The sequence below is a fragment of the Balaenoptera ricei genome, chromosome 10 (assembly GCF_028023285.1).
Source record: "Balaenoptera ricei isolate mBalRic1 chromosome 10, mBalRic1.hap2, whole genome shotgun sequence".
Taxonomy (NCBI): Eukaryota; Metazoa; Chordata; class Mammalia; order Artiodactyla; family Balaenopteridae; genus Balaenoptera; species Balaenoptera ricei.
Genome location: NC_082648.1, coordinates 79,515,253 through 79,539,733, shown reverse-complemented (window position 1 = coordinate 79,539,733; position 24,481 = coordinate 79,515,253). Strand labels below are relative to the sequence as shown.

General features: G+C 44.9%; 1 protein-coding gene across 3 annotated transcripts; it reads right to left on the bottom strand.

The window, feature by feature from the left end:
- Window positions 1–14,075: 14,075 nt before the first annotated feature.
- On the bottom strand, window positions 14,076–19,455 carry SOCS2 (suppressor of cytokine signaling 2). Of its 3 annotated transcripts, none has more exons than XM_059936668.1 (3): window positions 18,948–19,455; window positions 17,156–17,516; window positions 14,076–15,530 (listed from the first exon to the last, which is right to left on the bottom strand). In XM_059936668.1, exons 2-3 carry the CDS (start codon window positions 17,292–17,294, stop codon window positions 15,073–15,075), a joined length of 597 nt encoding a protein of 198 aa, XP_059792651.1. In that variant the 5' UTR covers window positions 17,295–17,516; window positions 18,948–19,455; the 3' UTR covers window positions 14,076–15,072. The 3 variants fall into 3 exon arrangements, with proteins under 3 accessions (XP_059792651.1, XP_059792652.1, XP_059792653.1); XM_059936669.1 differs by lacking the exon at window positions 18,948–19,455 and adding an exon at window positions 18,302–18,924; XM_059936670.1 differs by lacking the exon at window positions 18,948–19,455 and adding an exon at window positions 17,967–18,120.
- Window positions 19,456–24,481: the final 5,026 nt, after the last annotated feature.

The window sequence follows — 24,481 nt, the reverse complement described above, 5'->3', positions numbered from 1 at the left end:
CATACTCCTTGGTTTTTTTGAACCACGTTGCATGTATGACTTTGATAAGAGTGTAAGAGCTACATAACAATAGCACAGGGAAGGAAGGAGCAGGTAACAAGCAATACGAAGAATTCTGCTCTAGCCAGAAACTTGATGGGGGAAATAGGGTACATGCAGATCCTTCCCTCTGCTTTATGTCCCAGATCAAGTTCACTCTGTCTCCAGAATCCCCCACAAATTCTTCCCCTTTGCTCTCCTCCCCACCACTGCCTTGGGCTGCAATGACCTCCCCACAATCACCTTCCTCTGATGCATGCGTTCTGACATTTTCTGACCCCTTCGGCAGTCCAGCGAAGACTGTGGACCCCACCTCAGAATACTGTGTTTACATAATAAAATTAAATACACAAATCACAAAAGATGAATTCTATTAAAAAATGCGTATGTCAAATTATTTTTAAGTCTGACAAAAGTTCATGCATACTTCTTTATTAATTCATTAAATGACAAGATGTAGCTGTGGGTCTAATGGCTACAGTAATTTTGGTTTAGTGAAAAGTGTAAAGGATATTTTGAGATATCTGCAACACCTGTATTATTATATCAAAATACCTGATTTCTGTTGGTGATAAACTCACATCTTCTGCTAATTCTACTGTGATCTGTTGCCCAGATTCATATTTGAAAAAAATGTTCAATTTCAATTAGAGGTTAGTGACAATGTTAATTTTTTCCCTATCCAAGTTCATAGATCCCAAGCTTTCTATCCATGGGTCTCTTGCAAGTCAAAGGACTGGGATAAGAAGCCCTGATCTAGGGTCATGCCCGACCAAACCACCCTCCACAATGCCACAAATCTTACGCTGTCATTCTCCTGCTCAAAACTCTTCAATAGCTCCCTTGCTTCCCAGGTAAAATACAAACCCTTCTGAAAGGTAGGTAAAGCCCTTGCCCTGTTCTCTGCTTACCAACTGAGGCTTATCCCCACTTGGGTTTCGTCTTTTGCATTTGAAGCTCCACCCACAACAGTACGTTTTCCCCTTGGGACTCCTTCACCCTCCTTGTCAGGCCAACTCTTTCTTAAGCGCCAGGTCAAAAGCCACCTCCTCTCTGATGCCTTCAAGCAGACCCAGGTGTTTCATCTCAGCTTCCACTGTTCTTTGTACATACCTTCTTATATTGATTACTGTATTGCATTATAGTTGCTGGCATGTGTGTCTCCCTACTACTCACAATCTCCCTGACAGTGGTGACTGTGTTTTAATTTTCTCCAGGACTTTGCCTCCTGCCTGGCACATGTAGATGCTCAGAAAATATCTGTTGAATGATGCAGTGAATGAATGCCTAAATAAATCAAAGAGCTAAATATGAAGAGGGAAAAGGCAAAGATTACAGTGTCTAATCTGGGTTAATGGAGAAAAAGTGAAATGGAGTATAAAAGAAAATACTGTGTTCATAAAGTCTTACGTTAAGGACATTTCACATATTCTAATTTTTTCAAAGATCATCCATGAATGCAGTAGAAGTTAATTGTCCATTAAAACACAGCAGTTGTTCTGGTATTCTGATTATACATAAATATGCTATATAAAAAGACCTCAACCTAAAAATAGGTTGCATTCCAAAACAAGGTTTGCACACCAGTTATCTAGAATTTAGAATACAATTTCCCTCAGAAGCCAGTTAAAACTGGGGATCATACAAAAGCCCATTTGATTTGTAATGTGCCTGTGGCTCCATGTTTAATTGAAAAGTGGTAGAAAATAATACTATTCAATACTATTGCAGTATAGCCAGTTAAGCAAAACAGTAAGCAGAAGTGAATGTGAACATCATTTATCTTGAATATTAACAATTAGAAGAAAGATAGGTTTAATTTTAGCAGGGTGAGAAAGCCCAGAGAGGTATTTGTGAAGATCAGAAGAAACTTCTGGTTATTTCAGCAGTAAAAGATAGTAGCCCTAGATCTTTTTTTTTTTTTCAATTGAAGTATAGTTGATTTAAAATATTGCATTGCATTAATTTCAGGTGTACTGCATAGTGATTCAGGTGTTGGGTTTCTTTTTGCAGATTATATTGCTTTATAAGTTGTTACAAGATATTGACTGTAATTCCTTGTGCTATACAGTAAATCCTTGTTGCCTATCTATTATATGTATAGTAGTTTGTACCTAGCTCTGTAATATGTATAATTTCATTTCAAGACTTAAGACCTTTCCTTTTGGCCCACAAATGTCTCACACAAAGGAAAAAGAGAAATTATTTTTGCAATACTTGAAAAAGTTTTGGAAGACAAAGAGGAAGGGGGAATGGAGTTAAAAAGGCTATGTGTAAAAATCCTCACCAGAATACTAGCAAACAGAATCCAACAGAACATTAAAGGGATCATACACAATGATCAAGTGGGGTTTTTTCCAGGAATGCAAGGATTATTCAATATACACAAATCAATCAATGTGATACACCATATTAACAGATTGAAGGAGAAAACCATATGATCATCTCAATAGATGCAGAAAAAGCTTTTGACAAAATTCAACACCCATTTATGATAAAAACCCTCCAGAAAGTAGTCATAGAGGGAACTTACCTCATCATAATAAAGGCCATGTATGACAAACCCACAGCCAACATCGTTTTCAATGGTGAAAAACTGAAACCATTTCCTCTAAGATCAGGAACAAGACAAGGTTGTCCACTCTCACCATTATTATTCAACATAGTTTTGGAAGTCTAGCCACAGCAATCAGAGAAGAAAAAAAAAAAAAAAAAGGAATCCAAATCGGAAAAGAAGAAGTAAAGCTGTCACTGTTTGCAGATGACATGATACTATACATAGAGAATCCTAAAGGTGCTACCAGAAAACTACTAGAGCTAAGCAATGAATTTGGTAAAGTAGCAGGATACAAAATTAACGCACAGAAATCTCTTGCATTCCTACACACTAATGATGAAAAATCTGAAACAGAAATTAGGAAACACTCCCATTTACCATTGCAACAAAAAGAATAAAATACCTAGGAATAAACCTACCTAAGGAGACAAAGGACCTGTATGCAGAAAACTATAAGACACTGATGAAAGAAATTAAAGATGATACCAACAGATGGAGAGAGATACCATGTTCTTGGATTGGAAGAATCAACATTGTGAAAATGACTATACTACCCAAAGCAATCTACAGATTCAATGCAATCCCTATCAAACTACCAATGGCATTTTTCACAGAACTAGAACAAAAAATTGCACAATTTGTATGGAAACACAAAAGACCCTGAATAGCCAAAGCAATCTTGAGAAAGAAAAATGGAGCTGGAGGAATCAGGCTCCTGGACTTTAGACTATACTACAAAGCTACGGTAGTCAACACAGTATGGTACTGGCACCAAAACAGAAATATAGATCAATGGAACAGGATAGAGAGCCCAGAGATAAACCCACACACATATGGTCACCTTATGTTTGATAAAGGAGGCAAGAATATACAATGGAGAAAAGACAGCCTCTTCAATAAGTGGTGCTGGGAAAACTGGACAGCTACATGTAAAAGAATGAAATTAGAACACTCCCTAACACCATACACAAAAATTAACTCAAAATGGATTAAAGACCTAAATGTAAGGCCAGATACTATAAAACTCTTAGAGGAAAACATAGGCAGAACACTGTATGACATAAATCACAGCAAGATCCTTTTTGACCCACCTCCTAGAGAAATGGAAATAAAAACAAAAATAAACAAATGGGACCTAATGAAACTTAAAAGCTTTTGCACAGCAAAGGAAACCATAAACAAGACGAAAAGACAACCCTCAGAATGAGAGACAATATTTGCAAACGAAGCAACTGACAAAGGATTAATCTCCAAAATTTACAAGCAGCTCATGCAGCTCAATATCAAAAAAACAAAGAACCCAATCCAAAAATGGGCAGAAGACCTAAATAGACATTTCTCCAAAGAAGATATACAGATTGCCAACAAACACATGAAAGGATGCTCAACATCACTAATCATCAGAGAAATGCAAATCAAAACTACAATGAGGTTTCACCTCACACCAGTCAGAATGGCCATCATCAAAAAATACAAACAATAAATGCTGGAGAGGGTGTGGAGAAAAGGGAACTCTCTTGCACTGTTGGTGGGAATGTAAATTGATACAGCCACTATGGAGAACAGTATGATAGTTCCTTAAAAAACTAAAAAAAGAACTACCATATGACCCAGCAATCCCACTGCTGGGCATATACCCTGAGAAAACCATAATTCAAAAAGAGCCATGTACCACAATGTTCATTGCAGCTCTATTTACAATAGCCAGGACATGGAAGCAACCTAAATGTCCATCAACAGATGAATGGATAAAGAAGCTATGGCACATATATACAATGGAATATTACTCAGCCATAAAAAGAAATGAAATTGAGTTATTTGTAGTGAGGTGGATGGACCTAGAGTTTGTCATACAGAGTGAAGTAAGTCAGAAAGAGAAAAACAAATACCATATGCTAACACATATATATGGAATCTAAAAAAAAAAAGCCATGGTTCTGAAGAACCTAGGGGCAGGACAGGAATAAAGACGCAGACGTAGAGAATGGACTTGAGAACACGGGGAAGGGGAAAGGGAAGGGTAAGCTGGGACGAAGTGAGAGAGTGGCATGGACACATATACACTACTAAATGTAAAATAGATAGCTAGTGCGAAGCAGCCACGTGGCACAGGGAGATCAGCTCGTGCTTTGCGAAGACCTAGAGGGGTGGGTTAGGGAGGGTGGGAGGGAGACGCAAGAGGGAGGGCATATGGGGATATATGTATATGTGTAGCTGATTCACTTTGTTATAAAGCAGAAACTAACACACCATTGTAAAGCAATAGTACTCCAATAAAGATGTTTAAAAAAGGGGGGGGGGTGCTATGTGTGTTCTGTAAAGTTTACCTGAGGTCAAATTGGTCAAGCTAGGGAGGAAAAAAAAAAAAGAAGGAAGCAAGGTATACATGGCATGAAATATGTGGTGATTATTACTGCTGCTCACCTAATTTGTCTGTTTTTCTCCTCCTCCTGGGCACAGGGAGGACTGGACTGCCTGGCCCTCTCGTGGTTGGGTGGCACCATTTTGCAGAGTTCTGGCCAATGAGTTGGGAATAGAAGTGACAGCATTTAAATGCCAACAAGACATCCTCGGATTTCTCCTTTCCCACTGGCTCCCACCATGTTTGAGGAGGTAGCTGCTTTGCCAGCCTTGGTTACAGAATGACTAAGAGAAGAGTTTCCCTGGTGACACATGTATGGGTAGAGAAATCTGTGTTACTTTAAGAAGCAATCCTTTGTTGTTTTAAGCCTCTGAGACTTTGAGGTTGTTTGTTTTGCAGCATAACCTAGCTTATTATGACTGACACATTATTCAAATAATTTACCTCCAGAGAAAGGAAAAGCGTGATAGGGAAGAGATGGTGTGTTATGGTTGCCATGGATAGAGCCCTAAAGGAGATTAGTGGAAGAGAGGAAAGGTGTAAATTCAGATGTAAAGGATCCTTCCAAGCTGGGTGCCCAGGGCTTGGGGAGATCTTGTATTACTTCTGAAATCAAAGTCCTAATAATACTATAATTACAAATTGGGCAAAGTCATAGCACTCTTGATATTAACTACATACGACTAAAAGGTACATGGCCTAGCATACACCACTGAGGTATATGCTGGCTGCAGGCCTCAGAGCTTAAAAGCATTTGTAAGCTTACTCAGAAAAAGGATAGAAGAGTGAATAAAAGCATGGATTTTGGAATTAGATGGGCCTGAATTCAAATCTCAGTTCTACTTCTTAAATCAGCCTAAGTGTCAGTCTTCTTATCTCTAAAGTGGAGATAAAAACAGAACCTACTTCAAAGGTTTGATGGGAGCACTAATTGAGGTCATATCTGTAAAGTGTCAAGTGCACTGCCTGGTGTTACTAAATCTTCTAGCTTTTTCCAGTCCCCTGGAAGCCCAAGGGTTGGCTGGTTATAGAATGACTGCCTCACTGTCCTGCCTTGAACATAGCAAATCCCATGCCTACCCAATGCAGCTTCAAACTGGATCTCATGGGAGCTTTCAGCCGTTACCAGGCTCAGTGCTGTATCTCTGCCTATGACTTCTGCACACTCCCACCCTCCTAGGCTATCAAGACCAGTGCCCCACTTTAAAAGAGATCCAGGAAAATCCAAATATGCAAGATGATAGATTGGGGCAGGATTATTCATGCTCCAAGATCCTTGTCATTATGCCAAAGAGTCCAAAAATTTCCTTAGTCCTTTGCAGGTTTCTTTCTTTCCTTTTAATAAATTGTTTGACAGAGAAAAGGAAAAATAAAACTCAATGACTTCTTTATCCATTAATGATTGCTCAAAAGTGAGAAAGATCTACGTAAGTGAGAAAAATGACTTGCAAAAGCATATCCTCTGCCCACAATTTTCTGGGAGCACATCTATTGTGTTGGCCAGGAAGCAGAGCACAGACAGACCTCCAGGTCCCTAAACAATGAAAATTCATCCAGAGGGTTATTGTGATAATGGCTGACACACATCAGATTCCTGTTTCTTCATCACAACCAAGATCTAAAAACCCAAGTCCAAACTCTATGATTATAGGGTAGTGCGCAAAGATCCATAGCCAGGAGAAAACACAAATTCTTCTGACCAGGATGAAAATGGAGTCAACTGACTCCAGCTGTGAAAAAGTACAGAGTTAAGAGGGTGTTACTATTTTTTCAAAATAAATGAGAATATATTATGGCACAGAAGCAAAATCTACATTACAATTTAAGTCGAAACTGAGACTCCACAGGAACATGGAAATTGCCCCTTCTCAGGCCACTCTCACCCCAATGGCAGAGAGGTTGCTCCTGTATCTTGGCACTTGGGGTACCTCACTGGAAGGGAACAAAAAAGCATGAAGCCACCAAGAGGCCCTAAGAGATTCAGTGTTTGACCCAAGGTCAAACAACCAGAAGTGGACTCCAAATTTTCCAGTTGCTAGTTCAAGGTTCTGCCCACTGTAACACTACTTCCTCCTTTCCTGAGAATGGAATCTGCCACTTACCTCAGCCTGCCTGGCGTGGAAGCCGGCCTTCAAAGGGAAGCATGCATCTGGGGGACTCAAAGCCCCAAACTCCAGGGCAAATGTGAGCCTGCAGACAAGGAAAAGGAGTCGATGTCTGCACCCTCCCCCTAATCTTCTCCCAAGCCAACCCCTCCTTCCCATCCCCTCACATCTAACTTGTCTCCTTAACTCCACTCTAGCTTTGTTCCAAGCTATTTTCCAAAGGGCCCTTCCAGAGGGATCATATAAAACACAAACCGAGTTCAGTTATTGCCCCATTTAAAAAGCTTTTATCCACTGCCCTCCAGATAAAATTCAAGTGCTTCAGCAAGGCCTATAAGATCTGCCCCGACTTACCTCTGCCTCCTCTTCAGCCTTGTGGGAGAAAGACCTTCCTCACCGAGGGGTCTAACGACTCCTTTCCGCCCTTTAATACTCAGACAAAAGGCACCTTCCTCCAAGGTCTTCCCTAACCTCTCAAAGCAGCTTGATGGTACCTTGTCCACAGGTAATTATTACTGCCTTTATCTTGGCATTTCACAATAAATTGTTCATGTAGTTAAAGCGCCTAAACAACATGGTATCCTGAGAGGCAGAACCAGGCTTCAGAGCCCAACAAAAACCTGGGTTTGAACCATGACTTCCCCACTTACTGGGGAAGCCAAGCCTCAGTTTCATTTTCAGTAAATGGGGAAATGCATACCTTAACAGTTTGCTGGGAGGGTTAAATGGAATGACAGTATGAGGTAGAAAACATATTCGATGGCTTAATAAATGTTAGTTCCTCTCCTCTCCATCCCTTCCCATTGGCTATAAGAGCTCCCTTAATGCTAGAACCTTCTTTTTACTCTTTTGTATTCCTGGTGAATAATACAGTAGGCACTTAATAAATGTTGGCAGGAAAAAAACAGAAGAGGGAGGGAGGAATGCAGAGGAGGCAGGAAGGGAGGAAAGGAAGAAGAAAATTAAATAATGAAATGAATGAATGAATGAATGAAGCTAGAAGCAAAAAGAGACCCTGATCTGTTAGAGCTAACAAAGTTACTATACACACTGGTCATATGACTGTGAGAATGTCATAGCCTTCTCTACTAATAAACTCTGAAAGGATATCTGCAGATACTACTGTCACGAAGAAAAGACCCTGAATCCAGAGACTGGCAGATCTACCAGGAGAAGCCATTGTAGTCCAATATAGGATTGGCACACATACTTTAAAAAATTTTCATTCCCCAAATTGTTCATTCCTATTCCACTCTAAATGCTGGGCTTAACACAAACGAGAATACAAATAAACTGATCTTACTCTAGTGAGGTCTCAATTAACACACATAGATCAGTGGTATGTTATTAAACCAGAGGGGGGGAAAAGAAGCCTTAATTTGTAGTGCCTGCCAGTTTCTGTGGTGTAAATACTCCCACCATGGGTGATTTCAATCTACTAATGACACACTTACAATGATTTAGTTCCCAAAATCCCTAAGCATTTAACAACTGGCTCTCAGGAGCCCTCAGCACACCACTGATTCTCCATTCCTCTTAATTTTCTCATTTTTGCCATCTTTTTAGTCACTCTGTTGTTTTTTAACATCCTTATTGCCTGATGGACAAGGAAAATAAAAGAGAGAGCAGATGATTTTTCTGTCAGTGGTTCTAGCAAAGCAGATTGAAGAGGGAGGAAGCTGAAACTGCTATGTGTTTGTGGGTTTCAATTATCCCTATTCTCTCTGCCCCTTATTACTGCAGATAACTGAGCAGATGCCCTAATCAAATGTGCAAAATATAAACATACTTTCTGATCAAATATAAAATTAATGGCCACAACCTGGTAATAGAAATGAGGCCAAAAAAAGCTATGCTAGAAACCTAAGGGTCAAGTTCATCAAATCAGCATCAAGTTCAGCAGAGGGGAAAATGGACAGAGGACCCCAATAGACATTTTTCCAAAGAAGACATACAGATGGCCAACAGGCACATGAGAAGATGCTCACTGTCATTAATCATCAGGGAAATGCAAATCAAAACCACAATGAGACACCACCTCACACCTGTCAGAATGGCCATCATCAAAAATTACAACAAATAACAAATGTTAGCGAAGATGTGGAGCAAAGAACCATCATGCATTGCTGGTGGGAATATAAACTGGTGCAGCCACTTTGGAAAACAGTATGGAGTTTCCTGAAAAAATTAAAACTAGAACTACCATACGATTCAGCAATTCCACTCCTGGGTATTTACCCGAAGAAAACAAAAACACTAAACTGAAAAGATATGTGCATCCCCATGTTCATTGCAGTATATTTACAATAGCAAACATATGGAAAGAACCAAAGTGTGCAGCCATAGATGAATGGATAAAGATGTGATATATATATATACAATGGAATACCTTAAAAAAAAGAATGAAATCTTGCCTTTTGTGACAACATGGATGGACCTTGGGGGTATTATGCTGAGTGAAATAAGTCAGAGAAAAATACCATATGATCTCACTTATATGTGGAATCTAAAAACAAAACAAACAAAACAAAATGAAAACAGACCCATAGATAGAACAAACAGGTGGAGGGGGATGGGCAGGACAGGTGAAGGGAATTAAGAGGTACAAACTTCAAGTTATAAAATAAGTCAAGGGGATGTAAAATGCGGCATAAGGAACATGGTCAATAATACTGTAATGACTTCGTATGGGGACAAATGGTTACTAGACTTGTGGTGATCATTTCAAAACGTATTTAACTGCCAAATCACTATATCGTACACCTGAAACTAACGTAATATTGTACATCAACTATAGTTCAGCTTTTAAAAAGGTGGCAGAGGGCATGTTAAAATGGGAAATCAGACAACTCCTCTGGATAGAAATAAACAGAGAAAATATTTTTCTGAATGTTAAAGATCACAGCAGCTCTCTGGACCAAAATCTAAACAGGAAAAAGCACACCAAACTAACAGAAGGGAAAACCGTTTAGCAAAATGTAAGTTTTTATCTTAACATGGTTGGAAACTGGAGAGATATAAATTTTATGAAGTTCTGTGATGAAGCCTCACTCTCTCTGCCATAGGAAAGGGGCTCCTTGGGTGGTATTTATGCTTAGACAGAAGAGGAAGGCAGCTGGCAATATTTCCTGCCCTCTCACTAGGACTCTGGCTTGCCTTCCCCTTCCCTCTGTTTCTAACAGAGGCAGCACTACCTGAGTAATAATACTTCACGAAATATGCTCCTGATCTCTAGGGCAAGTCAGAGTTCCTATAAGTTAAGGATGCAGTTCAGAGTGAGAATTGTCTATGAAAGCAGTTTTATGGCTCAGTAGATGTTTATTGATGCTACCCCATTCTCTGTGACAACACTCGTGTGATCCAGCCTCTCTCGTTGACAAAGCTCCCGAAGGAATATCCAGGTTTTGCTCCATGATTTCAGCTGACTTACTATCTAGGCATTTGGTACTCTGGGGCTTTTAAGAAGCTTCTGTGGCAACAGCTGTTACTTTACTTTAGTAATAAAGTTAAAGTAACCTGAACTCAAGCCACATAGAGGAAAAAATTAGAAACATCAAAAATATGTGAAGATGAGAATACAAGAAAACCATGCCTACATAGGAGAGTGAAACGAAACTATCACAGATTCATTTTTACAGATAGATATCCAGAAGGGAAGGAACAGAGGGTATTTCCATTCCATTCAAATGAAGGGCAACTTAGTGAAGAAGCAGCTTCTGATACTTTACATAAAAAGAGTTAAAAAATGCACATGACAAAAGTGTGGCATTTGGGGCTGGCTACTTGTTTCAAAACCTGAAAGGAATCAAAGAATGAGACAAAGAGACAGATTTAATCTTAGGGATCCTAAATCACTCAGTTACCCAACTCAGGGAGAAGGTAATTAACTACCCCATTTCACTGGAGAATAATCTGGTCAGCAGGGCTGGGTCAGATGAGCAAACAGAGCAACCTCATGCTCCAAACGGGGGAAAGTAAGGGAGGAATGAACTGAGCCATTAGGACCAAGAGCGGGTGAAAGAAAGAATGGCTCCCCTGGTGAGGACAGGAGGGTAGGCAGTCACTGGGCCAACAGGCATCACCAGCTGGGCGTGAGTCACATCTGGCAGAGGCAAAAATGAGATCACAAAACCTCATGGATGGCAGGGTTTCGATTTTAAAGCAGCAAGTAGATTAGAAACGTTGAGGAGTTAAAAATTAATGCAAAACTCTGATGTGAATCAAAACATCATGAAAACCAGCAGAAGCTGATTCTTCCGGAGTTCGGTGGAAGGAGCCAAGAACCGGGAATTAGCCCGCAGAGTATTCCCAAGGCCCGCTGTCTAAATTCCAAAGGAAGGAAAACCCAATGTTCAAAGAACTGTAGGGCGTACAGGGTCGCCAAAGAAAAGTACTGATGACTGAAACAAAGGGTAGGAGGGTGCAGCTTTTACAAATACTAAACCTGAGTTTAAAATATCTGTGTTCCAATATGGACTCCGCCCTTGACTTGCTGGGTTGATGGTGTGTGTGTCTCTGTGCACATGTGCACGCGATTCTCCTGATCTCCCCGGGGCTGGGTGTCTTCCTCAGTAAAATGACGGAAATAAATTATGTCATCTGAGAAGTGGTTTCAAGCTTTATTCTAGGAAGTGAAAAAATTGGGAGAGGAGAATGCAGGCCACTTAGTAAACAAAAGGCCTAGAATGAATGACAACTTTTTTGCTCCAAAGGCTAGAAACCTCGGACACAGGAGGGCCTCTGCCTAGCTGTTAGATGTCACCACTGCCACTCCAACCCCACTCCTTGTGCCTAAACCCTCAGCCGAGAAGGGCACGGCCTGGTCCTGGGACATTCCATCCCATGGATTATTTGATGACGTGTCTCTCTCCTACCCTCCTCCCAGAGTACAATTTTCTAAAAGCAGAGAAAAATCCTTCCCAAGAAAATAAACACTCCCAAACAACTGTCCCATTCTGTTACCTATTTGGATTACATAATTGCTATGAAGTCAAGACTTTCTTATTGACACGCCAGAAAAGACCTCTCAGCTCATAAGCTGAACCGCCTTTTCTCCACTGTCCAAAGCCCTAAAAAACCTCCAAGTCCCTAAAAAGCAGTCCCCAGTGCCCACTGAGATAGAATGAAAAACTCCACCGCCTCAACTCTGCTCAGAATGGAAACTCAGATCAAAATATTTTAAATCTGTGGGGATGTAAGTCCTGTATACTATATTCCTCAACAATAACGACAATAACAAACCCTTACTGATGCCCCAAACTGCCCTTCATAGAAGGAGAACACTGATATTTTTTCTGATTCTGTTGAGAATAATTTAGACAAGTGTACAATATTAACTCTTCTGTTGGCCAGTCTGTAAAATGGGGTGACCGATAATTGGTAACTGGCATCACTTACCAGCCACCGGGTAAAACAGTTAACCCCCTCCTGACCCACCCCGACACTAGGAAAAAACCACTAGGCCAAGCTGGCTCCAATCCCACAGAGCACAACGCTAATTAAGATACCTATACTTTTCCCGTTGAGGCACCAGTAAAAAGGCTGAGGGTTCCTCTTACAACTTGCTCTGACTTGTTCGTCTGGATCAATGTAGAAATAGCAGCAAATTGCTCTTCGTAATTCCTCTCCAGGAATAAAAAGGACTAGGATATTCCTGGAATGCCTCCTCACTCACAAATTAGAAGGTATACCTCTTGTAATCACTGTACTGTGCTCAGTGTGAAGACTACATGAGATAATGCATGGAATGTGCTGAGCGAGCATCTGGCACACAATAAACTCAATAAATCAATGATGTTACTAATTGTAAAAACAACAACACACAAACAACAAAACAAAACCAAAAAAACGGGGGGGGGGGACTGTTTCCTGATGCTTATCGACTTACTTGGAATAGGGAAGATCGAAACATAAGACAATAATAGTTCCACAGCACAATCCAGAGATGTTTGTGCTGTCCTCTGGTTTTCTTGTAATCAGTCACTTGATAGCCATTAAGAAGAACTTTCCATAATGCCACGGGTACTCACACCCCACTATACATCCAACTCTCAATAACTGAGAGGTAGCAGAGTGTTTGAAATAATGAGGACAGAAATGCAAAAGACCTTAAAGAAATTCCACAGAGCCCCTTGGCACCAATCATGTGGAAGTTTTGCCAGAAAAGCCAAACGTCCCACACCACACAATGGTTCTTGGTGGGAAAAGAGGGTAAATAAAGCACAGATTCTGAGCATCCTTATGAGAAGGCTACCTCCCCATCAGAGACCAGACCTTAAAAGTCTAGCTCTTCTGTAAATTTTAGATTACAAATAAATTCTTCCTAAGGCACACCTAGCAATCTTTTGTGTTTGGCTCTGCTGTCTGGACACGCACAGTTATGTTTTCCTTCCAGGCACAAAACCGGTTTTTAAGAGCTTCATGAAAATATTCATATTTTCACGATATGCGATTAGCAGGTTTTACTATAATTTATAACTGAATTTTCTTGTTCACTTGGGGCACACACACGATATACTAGGCTCACCTTCCCAGTGACACAGCATAGTATGCAGCTATGCAGGACATTTTGTTTTAAAGGCAGAAAAATGAATAACGTCTGAACTCCAGAAAAGATGGTGCATTTGCAACAGTCGTGAGACCGTGTGGCAAAAAAAAAAAAATGGCCATAAAACTCTTACTTTGTATTTTGTACTGTGCCTATTCAACCTGTAAAAATTTTTGTAGTTTCTAAACCAGGTTTTTCGGAAACACAACGGGCATTAGTATTATGCCTTTGCAAGTTGTAAAAGACCAGGCCACTTGGCAATTCTTGTAGTTTCTAAACCTTGCTTTCCAAAATGCAAAGGGCAAGTGTGACCTGTAACTTTAGAGAAGGGCAAGCAACGTTCTACCTCTGGCTGAATATTTAGTTATTTCACTTGACGTAAGTTTTTATGGCAACCCTCTATTACCATGAAAGTGTATGTCCTCTACGATTCAAAGTAATTAAGTGCAACTTGTGAAAGTCAGGTTTTTTTATTTAATACATTCTAATCAAATAGTAACAGCAGTAAATAAACACTTTGAAAAACAGGCAGGTATCCCCCTATATCTGGAAGAAAATTAAGTCAGAGTATTCTACACGGTAGAAGGGAGACAATTGCTAATGTCCATGGTTAGACCACTTGGAAATTTCTAAAGCCATTTCTGAAAAATCAATGGCAACAGGTTGTGGGACACAGCTACTTCAAAGGGTAAAATGTCTCTATCTACATGGTTTTATTAACAGGGATTGAGTTGCACCTGTATAGCATGACATTCTTGTCTTTAGCCTTAAAGGAAAAGAAGAAGTCTTTTCCATTTGCACCAGTTTGAAATATTTCTGAAATAAGGCTCCCTTGAAATGGATTACTACAGTACTCATTCACATGAGAGAGTTCATACATGTAGTAAAAAGACAAATACAGGATTTCATGGTCACTTTTTTTGGTTGATTTGGTTAATTGCATAAAATGAAGGATAAATACTCACAAGCATATCTGTTTAACAAATCTCCTAAGTACATCAGAATGCAAAATATCAAATGTCCTAAAATAGACTCTGATCACCAGGCATACAAAATTGAAGTTAAGCCTGTGCCAGTTTGGTTCCTTCCACTTCTTCAGCACTCCTAAGTGGAGCTCTTTCTCTACTGCCAGTGCTGGCACCTTCCACCTAACAGGAACCTCAGAAAGGCAAAGAGTTCTGATAAAGTGTTCCTTCAGCCTTTACTTGGGACGTTTTATTTTTAACTTAAAAGGATAAACTGGTCTTGGTCAGCCTTAGGAAGGGAAGCATCACTCAGGTGAAAATATTTGGGGGAACTTTAAATACCTAGCTACCCCTCCACACGTTTAAATTAGATTGACTTCAGCTGTTCTTAGAATTCCGCGTAGTTATCCAGAGCCGTCACTCAAGTTATGGTTCTCTTTTACATAGCTGCATTCGGAGATACTCTATAGGAGGCATGTTTAGAAAAAGAGAAACACTTATACCTGGAATTTATATTCTTCCAAGTAATCTTTTAGTCTTGTTGGTAAAGGCAGTCCCCAGATGGTACCGGTACATTTGTTAATGGTGAGTCTACAGAGATGCTGCAGAGGTGGTGCTGATGTGTAGAGCGGTTTGGTCAGATAAAGGTGAACAGTGCCGTTCCGGGGGGCTTCTGGGCCCGTCCGCTTATCCTTGCACATCTGAACATAGTAGTCGATCAGATGAACCACACTGTCAAATTGTTTAAGCTTGGACTTGACACATATGATAGAGTCCAATCTAAATTTCCCATCTTGGTATTCGATGCGAAGATTAGTTGGTCCAGCTGATGTTTTAACAGATATTGTTAGTAGGTAGTCTGAATGCGAACTATCTCTAATCAAGAAAGTTCCTTCTGGTGCCTCTTTTAATTTCTCTTTGGCTTCATTAACAGTCATACTTCCCCAGTACCAACCTGGGGTTTTTGTTCAAAAGAAAAAGAAAAGAGAGTAAAATAGTTATTATAGAGAATTTTTTAAATAGGGTAAATACTTGGCAACAATTTTTCTAGCTCTAAAAAGAAGTTTGTGAAAGTTTACCAGAGGCTACCATAAATACTTTCTATAGAAATTTGATGAAAACATAGGTCCATTTTATTTTCTGAACAAACTGCAGGCCAGTTTTCTTTTTTAAAAAGTAACTTTCTGTAGCTGTTCTTTAAACTCTCTTAAGACTTTCTCCTAAAAAAACAAAAGAATGTTTGCAATATGACACACTGGCTGACCAGGCATGATGCTTCTCCACTAGTCAAGTGAAATCAAAGATTTAATGTAAATTAAGTCAGAAGTTAGAAATAAAAGCCATGCCCTTAAAAAAGTGGAAAACCCAACTCCAGTTAATTCCAACAAGATAAAAAGAAGCAACTTTTTGGATGGCTGGTGTCCACTCCCACCCTCCCCAAATCTGTTAGCGGCTGCATCCATATATCTCTTTTCAAAGTCCGGGAAAGCACCGCTATTTACTTGTTTTAAGAGTGCAGTTCTAGTATGATACAATAGCTTCTGTTCGCTGCTTTGATTACAACTACCTTATCAGCCACTGAGAAATGAGAGAAAGCCCAATTGATAATTAGTACTTCCAGTTTACAGTCTTCCATAAACTCTTTTGGACTTTGCCCTAATTCAAATCCAGTCACAACCGTCGGTCTCCCCAGCATTCTCGAGTCTACCTGCCAGTTCCATCTCCCATCCCGTTTTCAAAAGTGACTTAGCGACATCTTACAGTTTAAAAGTTTGAACAATGCTCCCCCCCTCCAAAAAAAAACTTGCTCGGGTACCTGCGATCTGCCGGTTCCTCCCGCTGAGGGAAAGCCCGTGGCCTGCACGGAAAGACCGGAACCGCAAGTGAAGGAACTTTTCCTTCTCCCTACTGCTACCAAAACTTCAACTTTGCCCCACACGTAAGCTTTGAGGATCCTGATTTTGAAAGCCTGCAGGTTTGCCAGAATCTTTTTTTCCATCTTTTCTTCTTTCAGATGCCGAGAGACGACAGCGAGCCGCGCAAAGCGCAAAACTGCGCTCGAAACAAGCGAGGCCAAGCTCGGCTGGGGCTTCGCAGCCCGCCCTTCTCCCGGCTTTGCGGCAGTCCTGAGCGGCAATCTGTCGGTCCCCGAACTTGGCCGCCAAGATTCCAGGCTGCAGCGGCTGCCCGGCCCGGGAGCCAGATGCAGCTGAAGCTGCGGGCAGCGCAGCGCCCACTCGCCGCCCTCTCACCCCGCGGACAGGAAAGACGCCGGGCACTTTCTCCGGCTAAGGTCCGAGCCCGAGTGCCGACCCCCAAACGGCCGCGGAAAATAGCAAAAATTCCAGCGCCCTAAGAGTCCTTCTAGCGCTCTAACCTCCCCTAGGCCTCTGAGTCCCTCGAGAACCACTTTTCTTTCGCATTCCAAGGATCCAAGTCCGTAGGGGCATTCTCCCCGCGGTTCCCTGAGCTGGGGCGCGGACGGTAGCGATTGCTTCCCAGCCTCGCTAGCACAACCGCATCCTTGTCTTTGGGGAGGCGCCCCCTTCTCGCACGCATTGCGGCCGGTCCGCTCCCTACCTGTGTCACTAAGTTCCCGCAGGGCCTTCGCCAGACGCGCCGCCTCCGGGGACGGCTCCTCCGCCGACCCCGAGGTCCCCCAATGGCTCTGCGTCCCTTCCGCGCCATTCCCGGAGGGCTCGAGGCACCGCAGGGTCATGGGAGAAGGGTCACCGCGGCAAAGACAGGTGGCCGCCCGAGCTGGGGTCAGAGAGGGGCACGCGTCCTTCTTAGAAGTCAGTGGGAACCCCAAAACGAGTCCCTGAGGGGTCCGCGAAATGGAAATGGAGGGGGAGGTAATGGGGAGCCGCTGGTTCTTCCTCCCCGGGTCCCGGTGCACGGATGGCAAAATCCCCCGCAGGCGCGGTCACGCACAGTTTGCCTGCAAAGAGAAAGTGGAGGGTTGGGTCAGTCGGAACTGGACCCCTGCGGCCGGGGCGTGGGTGGAGGGACAGAGACGTGGAAAATCCCGGGAATCCTCCGCGTCTGCGCTCCTGCACCATTTAACCCCGAGCATCCAGTTACTGCCCTGGCCCGTTCTAGAGAAAGAAGGATAAAGAGAGATCAGGGATCCAAGACGCAAGAGTTGGGGCGGGGGACAGGATGAGGGTGGCGAACCGGCTTCTTTCCCGCCCAGGTCTGCTGGCTGAAATCGCAGACTAGGAGATGAGAAGAGCAAAGAGTCACCTGCGGGTACGGTGGTAGACAGGCCTCAGTCAAGGACAAGAAGAAAAATGTAAAAAGGAAAGAACAGGAGAGGTCCCCACTTGGCATTCCTATCTCACACTCCGCACAGCCCGGGGAGCCCCAGGAGGAAGCAACCCGCACAAACCTAGTTCCCGACCCTACAGCGCCGCGGGGCTTCCCGGGCAGAGCCGGCAGCCCGGGACGCGGAGGTGCGGGAGCTGCCGCAGCCCTGCAGGAGAGGCTGCCTCGCTCCCCTCCCCCCGCTTCCCGGAGCTCGCTTGGGGCAGGGGTTGGGGGCGCCGTGGCGGCCGCTCCCGAGGCCGGGCGGCTGAGGCTGCTGTTGCCGCCGCGAGCGCTGTCGAGGAATCTGCCCGAGCGCGCAGCCCGCGCGGGGGCTCCAAGCCCTGACCCGAGCAGGGGGCCGAGCAGGCGGCAGAGAGCGCTGCGGGACGTGCTAGACAACCAACGCTGAGCCCTTACCTCGGCCTCGGCCGCCGCTGCCGCCTCCGCACCAGGCAGCCTCCCCAGCAGGCATGGGGCGGGGGAGCCGGGAGGGGCCCGGGAGGAGGGGTGTCTGCCCGAGTTTCCCCTGTTGACTTTTAATTTGGGAACGAGATGCCTGGGGATGTGACGAGCCCTGGGCTTAGCGGCGGGGGCGGCCGGAGTTCTCTGCACAGAGGGCAAACGTGAACCCCGGGGACCATCGCCTCGATTCGCCGGGCTCTAACACCCCCTCCGGGCTCGGACACCCCCGACCCGGGGCAGCTGCTGGGCTCCCTCCGGCTGCAACCAAGGAGATGAGAAGGAGAGAGGGAGGGAGGAAAGAGGGCGGGAGGCAGGCGGGTGGGGAGGAGCGGGAGATCAGCTTATTAGGAGGATTATTAATCTGGATGGCAGTTTAGGGGAGGAAAAACAAAAACAAAAACTCTAGAGACTTCCAGACGCCGGGAAAGAACCGGAGAAAGCAGGCAGTAGCTCCCAGCCTCGGGGCAGAGCCGCAGCTCGGGCTCTCTAGCCCAGAGGCTCCAAACTGCGGAAGCCAAGGCTGCCCCGCGCTCTCGGCCGCGCCCCAGTGCCCTCCCCAGGCCTCCTAGGGGCGGAGCCTTTGGGCTCCCCGGCCCGATACCTGCCGCGGGCCCCTGCCCGAGCTCCTCCGGCGCCCCAGCTGTAGGCGACGGGGATCCTGAGGCTGTGCGCCCGGGACCCCGGCGCGCACTGTCCGCGGCCCGCGCAGTGCCAGTGGCGGCGGGCGAGAAGGCTCATGCTTCAAAGGAAGCCCAAGGCTCGCGAGCCGCGGCGGCGGCGAGACTAGACAAGAGTTAAATGTCTGTCCCCGGAGCGCTGTGTGCGCGCGACTTCCCAGATTTACGCGCCTCCCTCGCTCCCCGCCTCTCTCCCTAGTCCGCGCTCCCCGCGCGCCCCGCCCCGCGGCTGCGGAGGCCGCTTTCCAGGAACTTTCCAGGAATCCACCTCACGTGACCGCGGCCCCCGCTACTGCTTTAAAGAGACTCCGGTGCTAATGCGCAGGCTTCAGGGGAGACGGGCTCAGAGCGTTCGGGTGCCGGCCAGGGCGGGGTGGATGCCTGGGAATCCGCCCTCCTCTGACCCCACGCCCCGGAGTTCTCGGAGACGCGCAGGAGAAGCACCAGGCCATCACCGTCCCGGTTTCGGCGGCTGGAGCTTGCGCCCAACACATGCAAGCTGTGCGCCGGAGTCGAGCGGTTAGCAGACGTTCTCGCCCCTCGGCCCGCCGCGGCTGGTTGTCTTTTCCATCCCCTCTGCGCCTTCTCCAGGCGACTTTCCAGGCCGCACATTTTGGGGGTGGTGGTGGCTGGAGAGACTAGAGGTCCTCGGAAACGGCCCCTCCCGTTCTAAGACACATTAATGGAGTGGGAGAGCTCCCTCTTCAGCACTCCCGCGCCCACGCCCGAGACCCGGAGGGAGCGGGCTGATGGCGGTCCTCTCGGGTCCGGTCCTAGAAGGCTGCCAGCGGGTGGAGAGCGGCGCCCGGCCGCTCTGTCTCCTCCCCGTGGCGGTCTTGCTCGCCGTCTCCCGCACCGGCCCAGCCCAGCTCCTCCGTCCCTTCCTCCTCCTCGCCGCTCCGCTGTCTCCTTCCGGCCACCTGGCGGCTCTCCGGCTCACCTGCGCCGATCGCGGAGGGGACGCCCAGACCCGCGCGCCCTGGTGGTCCTGGCCGGCCCGCCTCGGTGTCCGCAGGCCGAGAGCGCTCGACTCTGTGATTTCCCGCAGAGCTTGCACCCGGGGCCCGGGAATGCGGAAAGATCCCGGCTCTTCTTCCCTGCCCAGGGACCCTCACCTCCTCCCACCTGGTTGAAGGCCACCTGGCCTCAGTTGAAACTCATCTCCTTCCCTGCACGTCCGCCCCCGAAATGTGACCTACTTTAAATGTGACCTACTTTTTAAAAACCATTAACACTCATGGGAAAACCGGATCCAAAATTTCGATAACCATTTTTCTTTGAAATACTATTCTATTGCATCACTATTCAAAAGCTTGAAAGGTCAATGGCCACTTTTAGTTGAAGCGTTGGCTATAGGGAAGTTGGGCGAGGAAAGGGGAGGGGGCGTAGGGGAAGGCGCGGCTCACAAACCTTGCCTGGTGCACCCCCCTGCTGGCTCTTCGAGGAAGCATAAACCAGCTCCTACCTTCAGGCCGGAACTCCTGGACAAACGGTTTTTCTCAATAATTTTCCTGCTTTTGAGTAAATAATTATGCAAATGATAGGCAGATTAGCTGGAGAGGAAGGGGGGGTTGCATTTCCCAGCTAACAAAGGATTTTGTCGACGATGGAGTCGCGTGCACTGAATCATGTTTTGTTTCTTAGAGTCTGATCTGGAGGGCAGAGCTAATTGAATCCTAGCTAAAACCCTCTATAATGGAGATGAATAATTTTGCACAAGTCGCTTATCGTCCTTGGACCCTAGACCTTTTCTATAAAATTAAGGGACTGGACTCTGGTTCTGGGTGAGGGACTGGTATGAATGAAAAAATAAGATTCCATGTGGAGTTTGTGTCTAGTCTGAGGCCCAGAACCTTTAGGAGCCACTACATCTACTAGGGTTCATTATGCTCTGAATGATTCCATTTGACCTCTCCTTCCTTGGTAGGGCATCCCAGAGGAAGGGTGTACTCACTTTTCTGTAGTTTAAAGATATTTTTAAAATTTTACAAAGATAAAATAATTTCTATTTAATTGTCAGTTGAAATGGATCTGCCAGCAGCACTTCTTAACGTGCTTTCCTGTTGCCTCCTAAGGACCTTTGCACACACCCTCCCCACTTCCTGGAATGCCCCTCCCCAGACTGGGTGCATGGCAGACTCTCCTCACTCAGGGCCCGGCTCAAAGTCACATCCACAGAGAGTCACCGTCCACAAAGATTGCAGTAAACACAATGCCAGCTGTAGGGGCACCAAGCTTTGTACCAAAGTAGGATTTTTAACTTTTGTTTCTGAAAGGTCTCAGCAATGCCCGGCATTTTATTGGCCTCAGGAAGCACATATGGGAGTCACTTAGGAAAATATTTATGAGATCATGTTAAGTGAAAAAAAGTACAATATGAAATTGTATCCATGCTATGATTTTGACATTATAAAAGTATGTATACAGGTGGGCAAAAACAGAACGTGAAGAAATAAAAGCAGCTGTTTTTAGGGTGGCAGGATGTGGGTGCATTTTTCAATTTGACTTTCCTGAATACTGTTCTAGTATTTCTGATACAGCCATCAGTTTCCCAAAATTGCATGCAGGTGTCTTCACTTACTCTCAGGGGGTAGAGTGTAGTTTGTAGAGCTGATGGACTGCCCTCCTGAACCCCAGACCTGCCACCCGGCATTACCCTTTGGATGTCTAATCGGTATCTCCCATTTAATAGGTTCCAAAATGGGGCCTGGATAACCCTTCCCCCCCACCCTTAAAAATAAAATAAAAACAAAGCTATCCCTCCTGCACCGTTCCCCATCTCTGAAAATGTCAATTCCAGTCTTCAGTTGCTCAGGCCAGCCAACAGCCTTAGAGCCATCTTTGACTGCTCTTTTTCACACACCCCACATCTCACCTGTCAGCTAACCCTCTGACTCTGATTTCACAGTAAACCCAGAATGGAAACACTTGCCGCATCTCCACTGCACACTAGTCCAGGCCACCTCCATTTCTACCCAGCTTACTGCTGCAGCCTCCCTCTTGGCCTCCTTGCTCCCCAATAGGCTATTTCTGACAGAGCAGTGAGAGAGATCCTGTTTAAACTAAGTCCTTTCACGTCCCTCCTCTGCTCTAACCCAAGTGGCTGCATTGCACCAGAGTAAAAGACGAAACACTAACAGCCACTTGCAAGACCCTAGAAGATCTGGTACCTCTGATCTCATCCCCTCCTGTTCTGTTCCTTGATCACAGTGCTCACGTCACAGTGGACTTCTTGCTATTGGTAGAGCATGCTGCCCTTGCTCCTTCCTCAGGGCCTTTGTCTTTGCTGTTTCCTCTACCTATCATGCTCTTCCTCCAGATAATCTGCATGGTTCACTCCCTCACTTCCTCAGATCTTTATTCAGTGTCACCTTCTTAGTGAGACTTGACTATTCAGAATCCACCCCTCCCCTCCACTTCTCTTTCCTCCATGCCATAGTTTTTTCCCTTACACTGATCACTATCTAACCTAGTATATGTTTTATCCATTGGTCCAGTTTCCTATCTTTCTCCCCCACAAGAATGCAAGTTTCATGAGGACATATATCTGTATTTGTATCTACATTGTTTACAGCTATATATCTCAGCACCTTGAATAGTTCCCAACATGTAGTAGGCACTCCACATGACTGTAGAATGAATGAATTGATGCTCCATCAGAATGGCTTTGAAGTTAAACTGCCCAGGCATGAATCCTCACTCTGCCACTGCGGGCTGCACATATAATCTTTGGCAAATTATTTAGCCTCTTATGGAGATAATAATTAAACATATAGAGCTATTGTGAGAATTACATGAGATAATCTATAAAAAGGGCTTTGGCACTTAGCAAATAATAAAGATTAGCTATTATTTCAACTCTCATTCTTTTACTCTCAGTGAGTTTGGATTTTTCTCCCTAGGGGTAAGATTATCTTATTTTTGCCTATATGAAACCCAACAGTCACTCTCTGGTCACTGCCCAAGAACTTCCTGTTAGTTGATTCCCTGGAGTTCACCTTCAGCTTTAAATGTATAGGGTAAAATAGTGATTCTGTTTGTTCCTAGATTTTCAGGAGTACATCTGTTCTGTTCAGCAGGGCAGGTGCGTGGCTGCAGTGGTGAACTTTCATTTTACTTGGGGAGGGAAGGGAGAGTGATTTTCACAAAGCTGGAGAGCGTCTTCTGTTGCCCACCTGGAGGAATCGCCAAGGCTTGAAAATCTCTATGTACCAAACCCGAACTGCACCTTCTTGGTTTTGCGATGCAGATGTTCTGATACTGGAATTGACGAGCAATCTGCACTGAGCTTCTGCTGAGTTGCAGAGAGAGCTTTTTGGGTTTTGTTTGGGGGCCGAGGGAATGACCGTTGGCTGTTGTGTCTGAAGTGCCTGTGGGTAGAAGGTACCCTTTTAAGTGGCCACCATCCCTTCCTTTTAGAGTTTGCCATTTCACTACCACCACCACACACACACACACATACACATACACACACACACACTCACACTCAGCACCTTCAAAGCTCCTTGTGATTCTGGAACCCACTCTTCTGGAGAGCATATGACCTAGGCTAGCCAATAGGAGTACCCCATGCCCCTGGACACAGGGGTTTTGTCCAGTATCACAGCCCAAGCAGATTATTTTTTTTAGGACTTGATGTAAGTGCCTCCCCTTCTGTGACGATGAGCAGTAATGACCATGCAAGCCAACTTTTCCACCACTTGGAGAGAATCTGTCAAAGAACAAAGGCAACAGAGTAGAAAGCAGAGCTCAGGTTTGAGTGAGAGGGAGAGATTCCTGAGCACCTGAATCCAACATGCCCGAAGCTGCACTGCCCTTCAGCTTCTCAGATACAGGAATGAAAGAGTTTATTTTTTCCCCACAGGGTTTGATTTGGGTTTCTGTAACTTGTAATCAAAGATACTCTCATGGGGTGTAGTGGGTTGGGTGTGGAGGGATGTATGGGAGGGAGTGGAGTGGAGAATTGAGAAGACAAAGAAGAGAGCTACCTTTCACAGTAATGAGCGTCTCTTAAACTTCATCTGGTGCTTCTCAGTACCATTTCCCTTTACAATGTCCTGCTTGCTCCACCCCTATAGTGGAGGACACTCACTGGGGGACAGAGGAAGAGGAGCAGATCCTGCTGGCTTCTGTGCTCTGGGTCAGGGATGGGGGGAGGGAGAAACCAGGCAGATGGCCGTCCCCTAGACTTCTGGGACCCTGGGACATGGTTGATGGCTGTGTCCTTGGTCTTTCTACCCACAGAAGTGGAAGGGAATCATGTTCTAGGACAGTAGTTGTCAATGTTAAGTCACAGATCTCTCAGAAATTCTGGTAAAATCTATAGATCAGAGTTCAACAAACCACCTGCGTATGGGCCATATTTGACCCTGAGTGTTATGGGTGGTCTACCAGGGTTCTAAAAAAAAAAAATGTGAACCAAATAAAAACTCTGGAGATTTCAACTCCAAAGAGATCC